The 13,190-nt window shown below is 38.3% G+C and overlaps 2 protein-coding genes across 2 annotated transcripts; both read left to right on the top strand.

Moving 5' to 3' along the window:
• Positions 1–7,850, top strand: rgra (retinal G protein coupled receptor a). Its single transcript, XM_056760058.1, has 7 exons — positions 1–330; positions 569–725; positions 1,004–1,125; positions 1,473–1,626; positions 1,786–1,903; positions 4,525–4,638; positions 5,315–7,850. Exons 1-7 carry the CDS (start codon positions 252–254, stop codon positions 5,456–5,458), a joined length of 888 nt encoding a protein of 295 aa, XP_056616036.1. The 5' UTR covers positions 1–251; the 3' UTR covers positions 5,459–7,850.
• A 3,018-nt stretch (positions 7,851–10,868) lies between these two features.
• On the top strand, positions 10,869–13,113 carry slc18a3a (solute carrier family 18 member 3a). The gene has a single exon (XM_056761263.1). It carries the CDS (start codon positions 11,269–11,271, stop codon positions 12,817–12,819), a length of 1,551 nt encoding a protein of 516 aa, XP_056617241.1. The 5' UTR covers positions 10,869–11,268; the 3' UTR covers positions 12,820–13,113.
• The last annotated feature ends 77 nt before the right edge of the window (positions 13,114–13,190 follow it).

A 13,190-nucleotide genomic window follows, 5' to 3' on the forward strand; every position in this document is an offset into this window, starting at 1 on the left:
TGTGTAACTGAATGAGCGCTTTACAGTCGCCCTGCGTAAATACGCATTGTGGCAGGAGTTATGTTCATTAAGACATTCTTTCGCGGATTGAGGCGAAGAGAGAGAAGCTTTACATAATTGCGTTTATGCCTTTTCACGTGAAATGCTCCTTTAAAAGAAGGTTTCGTTTAAATACACCGAGGTACATCGAGGGCGAACGGACTGGCGCGCTCTGGTTTCTGCACAGTTAGCTCCACATATTACATACAAAAATGGTTACGTCGTATCCATTACCGAAGGGATTTTCCGACTTCGATGTGTTCTCCCTTGGATCTTGCCTGCTCGTGGAGGGTAAGACCCATTGGTGGATTTCTGAATATGTACATATAGCCATGGAGGGATGAGCTTTGCGCGCTGTGCATTCGGGAACAGTGGTTAAATAACTGCCATGTTGTGGCGAAATAAGTAACAATTGTTTTAAGATGTGATTTCATTTTCCATATGAAGACTGCCACTGAGATGCATTATGCATAACTGTTGCGTAACTGGGGTTTGCGCCCTTGTTCATTCGTTTTGTGTTTTTTTGAAGGTCTCCTCGGTTTCTTCCTGAATGCCGTGACCGTAGTTGCTTTTCTTAAAATAAGAGAATTACGGACCCCGAGTAATTTTCTTGTCTTCAGTCTGGCTTTGGCAGATATGGGGATTTCTATGAACGCCACCGTTGCAGCCTTCTCCAGCTTTTTAAGGTGAGCCCGGACACGTTTCTCATGTTTATGTTTTTAACTGCACCGCTAGAGGCAAGGATACACTATGGGATGGCTGAAGTGGCCGTTTATAAATAAGGATTAAGAGAGGCTTAATGTAAATGACCAAAGCTTATAATAAGTATAAACTAAGTAAAAGACTCGTTTTAGATTAAATTATTGTGTAATCATTGTGATATCGTGTAGCTGCATAAGATACAGAAAACTCTTAAGGGCTACTTTATTTTGTATTTAATAATACTTGATCTTTAAACTCTTAGATACTGGCCTTACGGATCAGATGGATGCCAGACCCATGGCTTCCAAGGTTTTATGACCGCACTTGCCAGCATTCACTTCATCGCAGCCATTGCTTGGGACAGATATCATCAGTATTGTACCAGTGAGTAACAGGACCAGAGAAAGTTAGTACAGAGAACAAGCGAGATGCCTCACACCCCATGATCAAAACTTCATTGGATGTGAGAGCCTTTGTTGTGGATCAGCCCACCCACATTGCTAAGACCACCTGCTAAATTTCCAGCCCAATCTTTCTGTCAAAGGCCTATAACCCAAGACCATTGTTTCCAATAAACCATCTGCGGATGTTTACTATTAAAATTGGTGTATTAAAATTGAGCAACTCAGTTCTAGCAATCAGGTCAACATTTATAATATAGTGAAAAGAGCATCATTCAAACATTTATAATATAGTGAAAAGAGCATCATTCAATGTACCTTTTTTATTAGGGACAAAGTTGCAGTGGAGCGGTGCTATCGGCCTAGCCATTTTCATTTGGTTGTTCACTGCCTTCTGGGCTGCCATGCCTCTGATTGGCTGGGGAGAATATGACTATGAGCCCCTGCGGACCTGCTGCACTCTGGACTACAGCAAGGGTGATAGGTAAGATCACAGTTATCAGCATGTCATCATGACCATTCTGACCAATTTATAAAGGATAATGTTACGGTGATATGCAATGACATTTATCCTTGATAATCTCTACCATGAAATGAGATCCTTGAATGGCAATAATGCTGTACTGTCTCTGATTTTACTCAGGAACTATGTATCTTACCTGATCCCCATGTCCATCTTCAACATGGGCATTCAGGTATTTGTCGTGCTGTCTTCCTACCAGTATATTGATAAGAAGTTCAAGAAGACTGGCCAGGCCAAGGTAAAGTATCCTGTGCATTTTATTAGAATTGGACATGAGACTGACAGGTCCATGTAGAGACCCCAGTATACATTTCCAATAATGTTGCATAACACTTTTATTCACAGTGACTGAGTAGAGCAGATTTTTTTTGGCCTGAGAGCACAATGGTTTCTCTGCACATCCAAGTGACCTCTCATCCAGGACAGAACTATTATGTAACACAAAAAATGTATCACATTATTCATGTGGGACAGTTTGCCTGCATACCACATTCATTCAGAAATGACTGAATGTGATTTATAGCTGTAATTGTGAAACAGAATTTGTTTGTTTATTTGTATAAGGAGACCTATACTGCTGAATTGCATTCTCTTCTGTACTCTGCATACAACAGTATGTAGGTCATGTTATTGTTTCTTTGTCTAGCCATCATGTCCAATTAATCATGACAGATCTACAGTCAATGCAAATAATATTTTTGTTACTTACTAAAGTTTGAAGTTATTTTTCTGCTTAACAATACTAAGATTGAATTAAAGCAGAAAGTACATTTTAAATTATACAAATATAATATATAAAATTAGATATTGAACAATAGTAGGGATATGAAATATGCATCCACTCAGTCACGCACATGGAGCATAAAAAAGTACAACATTCAAGTACAACTGCAGACGGGGACGCTAAGCATCCACATTACATTCATTGAACAGTCTTATACCAAAAGGAATGGTAGACGTTTTGGCCTCGCTCGAGGTACTGTCCTATTGCTTTGCTTCCTAAGAAGCCGACCAGTTTTTTCACCCCTGGTTGGTGGAAAAATATCATGGAGGGAATGATCAATCTGGGCCGTCTCTTGTATTAATTTAATGGTGGCTTGCTCTCTCCAAACTTGGAAATCAGGCAGATGTATTGATGTGTTGGTGAATCTCTCAATGATTCGTTGCGCTCTCCTTTGAATTCTTTCCAGCAAAGCTGCTTTTTTTGTGCAACCTACTAACAGCACATTTGCATACTCTAGACAGGGTCTGATCAAGGAGCAGTACACACTGACTAGATCATCAGCAGTGGCACCGTGTGCCAGAAAGTGAAGATGTTGAGATGCCTTTTTTACATTCTCGCCAATATGAAAATTTCCGTTTAATTGATTGTCTAGATGATACCCTTGTTTTTTTTTCTTTAATACCACAGGAACCTCCTGCCCTCCCAGAATAAGATGTGGTGGTTGTTCTGGAATTTTTGCAAAACATCGACAGATTTATTTCCATGTTGTTATTATGTGCCCAAGTTTCCAAAGGGAGTCCCTCCATTTCCATCTTTTTGTCTATTTCTATGTCTTTAAGATTAACAGCTCTTGATATACCAATATCATCTGCATAAACTGTGTCCAGTGTATTGCCAAAAATGACTTCAAGAGTTGACATATGGAGTAAAAACAGATATGGTGACACAACTCCACATTGGGGAATCCCTGATGTCACAACCTTCCATTCACTGCTTTTACCATTTGCAACCACCCTTTGTCGTCTTCCTGTTGTGTAGCTAAACAACCAAGCCAACAACTGCGGACAGAGGTGGATCGTTGTTAAATGCTGAAAAAGACATACATGGTCAACTCGATCAAATCCTTTTGACATATCTGCCAATAAACACGGACATTAGTTGGTTGTTGAGAATCTCCCATAGCCACGCATGTCTGTTCTTAAGCAAAGCATCTGTTGTGCTGTGTTTAGGCAAAGATTGTTAAGATTGTTGCATTCATTCAGAACGGTTGGCAAGTTTCTTCAACACAAACCTCTCTTGTATTTGACCAATGCAGAAAATTACAGAGATTGGTCTCCAGTAAGATTTTTCATTTGGTCGGGCAACCTTTGGGACTGGACAGATATTAACTTCTTTCACCATGCAGTTGGTAAAATTCCCACTTGATATGAGGTATTAATCAGATGTGCTATAACTGGTCCCAAATCTTCTGCGTGGTTCCTGAGAAGCCAAGGAGGTGTATCATCATGGCCACCTGCTTTCTGTGTATCTATTCTTACAGGGACTTGCCTTAATTGTCCTATACTGCACAGTTCATGTGTTTTTGTTGGTTTGTCCAAAGGAACAATCGCACACATATTATCATAAAAATTGTTCAAAACCACTGCCGCATAATCACCATTCACATTATTATGTTTTTTCTCAGTTCTTTTACTTTTAGATGTGAATTGCTGTCTGTAAGTCGCTTTGGATACAAGCGTCTGATAAATGACTGAATGTAAATGTCGATCGCCCAAGCTCATTGTTGATGTAAACCCACCACTGTCATCTTGGTCTTAGATTTTGGATTTTAGTAGCATAATATTTATTGCTTGTCTGATCTTCCATTGGACAATGTTTCTTGCTTTCTTCCATTTTTTTACTTTCCCATGTGGTAAATTTTCTGTTGACTTTTTATAACACGTTTGATTTCCTCAGTCATCCAAGGTTTGTCAAATGTTATGTACAGTATTAACCTACTGATGTGAATAATGAATAATCAAGAGTTAATAATGGTGTGTTTTTTCTTATGTTACATCAAATTAGACTTCTACTGAATTTGACATTCATCTTACCTTTGCAGGTATGTAGACTTAACTTTTTTATCCTCTCTTCAGTTCAACTGCAGCACTCCTTTGAAGACTATGCTGTTTTGCTGGGGACCCTATGGTGTCCTGGCCTTCTATGCTGCTGTGCAGAATGCTACCCTTGTCTCTCCTAAACTAAGAATGGTGAGAAAATTACCATAAATGTACAGCAAACACACTAAACACTAGGGTAATATCTAGCAATGATCACAAATAGCCAAGAAATAATGAAAACACATCTCAACACGTCTCACCTTAACCAGATTACATACAATAATAACACGTTTTTTTTATGTACTTAATGTGGAACTCATATTAAAGTGATAGTTCACCCAAAAATTACGTTTTTATTAACCATTATGACTTAATCTTCTGCAGAACAGAAAATAAGATATTTTTAAGAAAGTTGTTAACCGAACAACACTGGCCGCATTCACTTCTATTGTATGGACACAAAACCAGTGCAAGTGAATGGAGGCCAGTTAACAACATTCTCCAAAATATCTTCTCTTTTGTTCTGCGGAAGAAAGAAAGTCATACAGGTTTGAAATGTAAAATGAGTGAGTAAATGATGACAGAATTTTTATATTTTGGTGAACTATCACTTTAAAAGTACATGAAATTACCAGTATATTGTTGAGCAAGTACCAAGTTCACATATTTTTAAATCAAGTGCACCCAAAGAAATTGGTGTTACACTACAGATACTGCATATCAACTGTATTTAAAAGCATTTGTTAAGTATCTAAATGTTAAATTAACGCTTCACATTTTAAACACTGTGCTTAAAATGAATCATAATGTTGATATATTCTTACAGATCGCTCCCATTTTGGCCAAGACATCACCTACCTTCAATGTCTTTGTTTACGCTCTTGGAAATGAAAACTACAGAGGAGGAGTCTGGCAGTTGCTCACTGGTCAAAAGATTGAGACTCCTGCTATTGAGAACAAGTCCAAATAAACCAACCACCAAATCATTCATTGAATGTTCTGGTACTGTAGTTTTAACAGGTATGACATCTGTTTATTGTCTTTGCTTATGTCATTTTTGGTATGTATTTATGTGCCTCAGGTGTGCTGATCAATTGTGGTGTGTTATGTTTAATATGACAATTTCAAGGAGTGAATACAGCATGCAGCTCCTAATGAATATTTAATTCAACAGGGTCCAATTTTATAAGTTGTTAGAAAAGAATTTGTGGCTATTTTTCAATATAAATTAAGCTACTGTCAAGGTCATATAATCTATTTTAAAGGTATAAGGTTTCTGGTAAACTATTATTGCTTTTATACATTAAATTACATAAAAAATGTGACAGCATCCACCAAAATAAATTAAACTACACCTAATTCTACAATCACCATGTTCATTTATTTAGTCATGTTGTCCAGAATGTAAAGTTTAACAATACAATACGGTTAGGAACTGTAGTGTATGTTTTTCCATATGTGGAAAAGATTTCCTATGAGAGAAGGTCTACATCAAGCTTTTGAGACTGAATTAGGCAAGCAACATCATCTAATCTCAGTAACACTGGAGCTTTTTATGAAAACACATTCCCCAGTGCACGAGATTAGCAAAAAGGAAAGATTACGCAGGAGTCACGCTTTAATTGGAAATGTTCTCATACCAGGGTTCTTGTTTTTCTCATGCATATTCTCTCTCCATTTCAACAGTAAATCTTGCTGATACTTAAACAATCTAAACAGAAAGTATTTTTTTATGCAGGGACACTGTATAAATATTATACTAGAAAAATGAACATACACCCAAAAGCTAAATATAAAGGTAGTTCACCTAACATTAATTTTGAACACATTTGTTCTGCTGAACAAATAATACACTATGTAGGAAAGTTTTTCAATCAAATCCATAAGTAAATTGAAATTGCAAACACAACATCACACAATTACACTATAATAAATGATGCTTCTTGCTTCTCTGTGCTGAAGTTATGACACATCTATGTTCGTGATGTTTAGTGTAATGTATATCCTGACTGCAGACGCCGTGATACTGTATAATCACTCTGGCATTTCAGAAATGCAGGACCATTAACAATCCATAAAAATGTTACCCAAATTATTGTATTTTGTGTCACAGAGATGTAATGTTTGAGTGAAATTCTGTACCATGACACTTACTGTTCCGTTAAATTTGTTGTCTTGTTAAAAAGTCTCTATTTAAGGTTAACTTTCTCAAGTGCACGTTATCTTGTGAATGATGTGCAACATTTCTTGTTCAGTGGATATATTGTCAACTAAAGTCCATTTTTATCACCCAAGAGGCAAGACAGTTAAATAAACATAGCTGGACACGTCTCTGTGTTTTGATGTTAGAATATCACATTCTCTAAGATCTCAGTTTCTCTCCGGTCCTGACTTGTTCTCAATTTATAACATTTAACATATTGCACAGACAGTGCTAGTGTCTGGGCCTCTGCCCTGCAGTCCAGAGTAATCAGTCACAGGCTTACAATCAGCTTGTGGTTCAAAAGCTGGGTGAGGGGTTACGCTGGCTGCCTGGAGCCACGCATTTTTCATTTGATTGAACATCTTCAGTTCACATGTGAAGCATATTATGCAATCATTACGCAAATGTGCATGGAAGCAAAGCAGACTGTCACATTACCAGGATTGTTAGTTCACACAAGCAAGTGTTTTTACAAACAGAAAATATCAGTAAATTAAAAAGTGATGACATGGTGGTCCAATTAATTCCAAACAAGAAACCTCTGGAATTTGTTTCATGATCTCTGTTTATGAACATTAAATGATGCTTTGAATAATTACCGTGGATACCACAGTCAAAAGGAACATTTTTGGTGTTTTTGCAGAGAAATTGTATTTTAGGGGATTATGGATATAGAGTAATCTGGATTACTGATGTGTGCGTCATTGCTTTTTTAAAGTGCTGTGTGTCATTTAAAACACGAAAACCATTTTAATTTTACTGTACAAAAATGATAAAAGGGATATAATGATAAATTAACATCTCAAATGAAAATCTGCCTAAATACAACAAAATTTGGATGTTACTATTGACTTTATCAGCATTTAAATGATGCACACATTTAGAGCCACTATGAGCTAGTGCTAAACAACAATGTCAATTTTCACAATATACCAACTACAAATATGATGTTTAGAAAATGTATTTAATTAAACCACTAGCAATTATGGCAAGAAATGTAAAATATCTATAAAGCACACTTTGTAGTTTACAACATGCTTAAAATAAAAATGGTTTCCATTATCACATGTCACGTAGAATTTAGCAACAAGACTTTTAAATGTCACTATTTATATTTTTACTTTAAAACTGAGAGTCTATGGTGTGCAATGATTTCTTAGCTTGAGTTCATTTTACAAGTGAGCAGTCTGAGCCAACCTCCATTAATGAAATTGTATTTCCTCAACAAGGTTAGTTTAATCCTTTGTTTATAACTCAGTCAGCCACCAGGATTAAACATTTTAATCATTTTTTTCTGCATATTCTATTTCACATGATCATGTAATGTGGTTGGTCTACAGCTTGTTGTGGTGATTAAGAGAGACATGGTATTAACACATGGTTTGACCTTACAAATGTTCTGCGATTTACTGACAGTAACATAAACGATCTATAAATGAACACAAATGAATTTATAAATAAAGATCTTTAAACCATCTCTCATGTTATTATAGGAATAAAACGAATGATGCACAGACAGAAGACAAAAATATATAAAATGTGTTGTTCTGGTTCAAATGACTCACATTACAGTTTATGACAAATACAAACTGTTGCCAAAAAAGTGAAATATAGGAGAACTTGTATTGTACCACAAGGAATGTAAGGCCCATTTCTTTGTTCAGTCATAACATGGGAGTTGTGTGTTTTATCTCAGAGGATTACATGAAGATCTTGATTCTCTTCATTTCAAATCGAAATGGTCAAAACCAGAACAGCAAAAAATGTTGATCCTTTGGGAACCAATCCAGTGAGGACGATGGATTAGGGATATGACGTGCAATATCTGCTTCATGTCATGCCAATGCAGGGAATTAAAACCATATTATTTCCAGTGAATGAATAGACTGCAAAGACAACATGTAACATAGAGGATTATCAGTGAGAGCAAAAACTGAAAACAACAAACCCCACAGGAAACAGTCGATTTTAGAGCATGCAGTATTATGTACAGTAGCACATGTCAAGTGTATATATACAGGACATCATGATGTCATCAACTCTTTATTAATATTCTGATACATTTATTTTATCATGGGTATTCACATGATTTTTTAACAAAATCCTGACATTAAAACCCCAAAACTGGCAGATGTACATAGACCATTATGAAATATATGAATTGAATGGTACAATCAATTACTAAAATATATAATTTTTACAATAAGTAAATTAGTTAACTGTAAACGGTTACATTTCTGGAAGCTAGATTAAATTTAACCGATCATAAAAAGATTTTAAAAGATTTATTTTAAGTGCCATTTAGTTTTAGACTGTTCGGAACCCTGCTGCCACATATATTTTCCCTTACACCAGAGGTCGCCACACACCAAACTGACTGTTTCACCATTGACTCAATTTCCCAAGATCTCCTCTGATTACACCTTCACCTGTTGCCCATCATCCATTCACTATATAAGCCACTCTCACTCCGTGACACACTGCTCAGTGTAGCATGTCTCACAGCATTACTGGGGGTTTCATTGGTCCATGTATTCCCGTGGTTTGACTTTTACAGCGATCTTGTTTTATGATTTTTTCCTGGCAGTCCTCGACCTTTTGCTTTTCACTGGATTATCTCTTGTTTTGCTCCTTTTGGTAATGTTTTCTGATGATCGACCCTTGCTTGTTTGACAACTCTGTGTGTTAATAAAGCTGTTTTTAGATCCAACCCTGCCTTCCCGACCCATATGTTACACCTGCACATACTGTTAATTTAGTTTTAACAAGTGCTTTAAATTCTGGCATGTACCAGGGACATCTTGTGGCAAAACGCAGTATAGCATGACATATTCACCTTAAATTTAAATATTTGTTTACCAGTTTTAAGTTTATTTGGCCCATGATGCAAACATGCATGTTAGCATGTGAGCTGAAAAAATCCAAAAAAGTCATTTTAATTAGATATATTTTTTGTTATTTATTACCCTGCCATGCCTAACACAAACATTGAGGTTATGCACTAAAAGCTTTCACTGTTTTCTGCGTTGAAATAAAAATTAAATCCAATATTAACTAATGTGCAGTAGAGCAATATAACCACTAGATGTCGTTAATACCCCATTATTGTTCTTCAAGCAAGAAACATTGCGACCAAGTGTGCCCAGCAGATGGCGTTAGATAACTTCACTACAACCAAAACCACAGATACCCCACGACATTGACGTGAAACCTTGCTTCCCTGTGAGTCATCAGCAAGATAAAAGTGACATTAAAAACGGCAATGCTTAAATTTGTAATTGCTACCTTGAAAGCTCCGAGACAAATGTTGACAGTCTACAGGTGATCGTCTTCGTTTTAAATACGCGGTGCTGTCCAGCCAGCTGTGGTACTGAAACACGATAAATTAGAATTTAGATGAATTCGTAAAATATTATAATAATAAAAAGACGAAGAATAAGAATAATAACATAATAACCATTTACATTATATAAGAAACAATCAATTACATTAATCTAGTAAATTAAATGCTGGTTTAAAATGTTAAAAATATTATACACGCACTTTAGTCGTTTTTGGTTAATGCGTAATAACATCCCAATCATGAAACAACCTGTGATGAAGCAGATTAAAACCTATGTAACCTTGATTTAATTACACAGCAATTATTCCAATTTAGCGTGATTAATTACTTCACAACCCCTTTAGGTAGGGGGTAGATTACACAGTTAGATACTATCTTTGTGTCATTTTTCTTTTCTGTCTTTTGTTCCTCCTCTCCCCCTGAATAAAAAAATACAATGTATGGAGACAAAAATAATAAACTGTCTCGAAAAAGTACACTGCTACACAAAAATCAATGACGTCTCATTGAAGTGTAAACTCTCTGAGGTCCTGCATGTGTTTGAGGTCATCTTGGTGAGAATATAAAACAACCCTGCCAGACATCTTCGTAGTCAGCATGCCTGTCAAGTTCTGTGACATAAGCTTTGTGGTTCTAAGCAGTTACTGAACTCGGTCAATATTTTGAAGTTATAAAGCAAAGCATCGCCGTTACTGGGTAGGGACTTGACGTGTTAAATTAGCATAAAAGACCCAGCTGGCTGGGGAACCACTTGAGGGGGTAGCAAACAGAGCGTCACATCTCTGGGAAAAAAAAGAGGATCGTTTTCAATGGAATCAACATGTAAGCGCATCTACATTCTGTGGCATCAACAAGAAGACAGCTGAAGAGACATGAAGACATTGCGCTACAGGTGAATTAATTTATTCAGGTTCATTTCGCGAGTCGTGCAATGACAGCGTAAAGAAGGGAAACAAGAGCGTGAATTTTGACTTGAGCACGAGTTTTGGCGTCCTCACCCGAATGACGGGTCATGATACGATGAAACAACACAGGCTGACAGCAGTCACTACAGAGGAAATGCACGCGCAACGGAGGACCGCAGCGGCACGCGAAGGTAAAGCAGGAAAAGTTCGCCCGCGCGTTGAAGCCTGACTATTCAAGAAGTGTTGGACAACTCACTTCCTTCGCAAGAATCGCAACAGTACAGAGGAGAGTTTCAGTCTTTTTGGTTAAATCGAGAAAAGTGTGAAGCATGGCTACGGAGGGATCCGGTGGCTTGGCGCAAACCGCCGCCGTTAAACTGTCAGAGATGGGCGAAAGAACTAAACAGTTGGGCACTGCGATCCAGGACCCAGAACGGCAAAGGAGGATTATTTTAGTCATTGTGTGTGTGGCACTTTTGCTAGACAATATGCTTTACATGGTCATCGTCCCAATTGTTCCAGATTACTTAGCCCGCTTAGAGAGCGAATCGGAACATGCTCATGTAACGCAAAACCCATCCAACAGCACGCACTATCAAGCGCAAAAAGAGAATTTCGATGTGCAGATCGGTGTGCTTTTTGCGTCCAAAGCCATTTTGCAGCTCCTTGTCAATCCTTTCACGGGAACATTCATAGACCGCGTCGGCTATGACATTCCACTTTTAATTGGACTTAGCATCATGTTCGTCTCCACCTGCATTTTTGCGTTCGCCGAAAACTACGCGACTCTGTTCGTTGCGCGTAGTCTGCAGGGTCTCGGTTCGGCGTTTGCGGACACTTCTGGGATTGCCATGATCGCAGACAAGTTCACGGAGGAGGCAGAGAGAAGTCGAGCGCTGGGCATTGCCCTCGCTTTCATATCATTTGGAAGCCTGGCGGCGCCCCCGTTTGGAGGGGTCCTATACGAGTTCGTGGGCAAACGCGTCCCGTTCATTGTGCTTGCTTGTGTCTGTTTGGCAGATGGCATATTGTGCTTGACTGTCCTAAAGCCCTTTTCCAATAGGACTAGAGAGAATATGCTAGTTGGCACCCCGATTTACAAACTAATGATAGATCCCTATATAGCTGTTGTGGCAGGAGCTTTGACCGTGTGTAACATCCCACTTGCTTTTCTGGAACCCACCATTGCTAACTGGATGGAGGAGACCATGGGTTCATCCCAGTGGGAGATCGGGCTCACCTGGCTACCGGCCTTTTTTCCTCACATATTGGGTGTCTACATCACTGTCAAACTGGCAGCACAATATCCACATTTGCAGTGGTTTTACGGGGCACTGGGCATGGTTATCATTGGTGCCAGCTCCTGTCTTGTGCCGGCATGCAAAAACTTCGAGCAACTCATTATTCCCTTATGTGGCATTTGTTTCGGCATTGCACTGGTAGACACGGCTTTATTACCTACTCTTGCTTTCCTTGTAGACGTCCGTTACGTGTCTGTATATGGTAGTGTATACGCTATCGCAGACATCTCCTACTGTGTTGCCTACGCGCTGGGCCCAATCATGGCCGGTAAAATAGTACACGACTTAGGTTTCGTGCAACTTAATCTAGGCATGGGTCTGGTGAACGTCCTTTACGCACCAGCACTGCTCCTGCTGCGCAATGTGTGCTTAATGAAACCGTCTCATTCCGAGAGAAACATGTTACTGGAGGAGGGAGCCACAGGTCTCTACGACACCATCAAAATGGAAGAACGCCTAAGTAAGAAGCACGGCTATAGTACATCTGGCAACTGTGTGCCTATCGACGAGAATGGGACATTTGCTGGACAATCAAGGTCCTTCTCCGAAGAAGAGACATCCGAACCAGAATACATCTAGTCATGCGTCCTAGTTCTATTAGTCATCTTCAAAACTTCTAGTAAAAATAAATGTTTTTCATTACTTCATGAAGTCATTGACATGTCTCTTATTGTCCCGATGAGACCCACTGGTGAACAGCATACCATCTAAAACTATTGAATTATTGAAATACAATTTTCCTATACAAATATTAAAATGATCAATGAAAAATGTACTGTGTGTTTCCCGCTGTACTGAGTTGTTTTCAGGAACATAAATATGGTGCAAACACATTAAATATGAGGGCGCGTGTCTACGTATTGACTGGGCCTTCGTTGAAGTAATTCCGTCAATTTTGTGCTGTAACAATTAATATGCAACATGTCACCTGACACCTTCGTAGAAAAAAT

Source organism: Triplophysa dalaica, chromosome 11, assembly GCF_015846415.1.
Source record: "Triplophysa dalaica isolate WHDGS20190420 chromosome 11, ASM1584641v1, whole genome shotgun sequence".
In the NCBI taxonomy this organism is placed as follows: domain Eukaryota; kingdom Metazoa; phylum Chordata; class Actinopteri; order Cypriniformes; family Nemacheilidae; genus Triplophysa; species Triplophysa dalaica.

Bases quoted from the DNA above. Each gene is read 5' to 3' on its own strand.
- slc18a3a (XM_056761263.1), top strand. From the start codon at position 11,269: ATGGCTACGGAGGGATCCGGTGGCTTGGCGCAAACCGCCGCCGTTAAA.
- rgra (XM_056760058.1), top strand. From the start codon at position 252: ATGGTTACGTCGTATCCATTACCGAAGGGATTTTCCGACTTCGATGTG. The intron at 331-568 runs GTAAGACCCATT...GTTTTTTTGAAG, and splicing joins ATCTTGCCTGCTCGTGGAGG to GTCTCCTCGGTTTCTTCCTG. The intron at 1,904-4,524 runs GTAAAGTATCCT...TCCTCTCTTCAG, and splicing joins AGAAGACTGGCCAGGCCAAG to TTCAACTGCAGCACTCCTTT.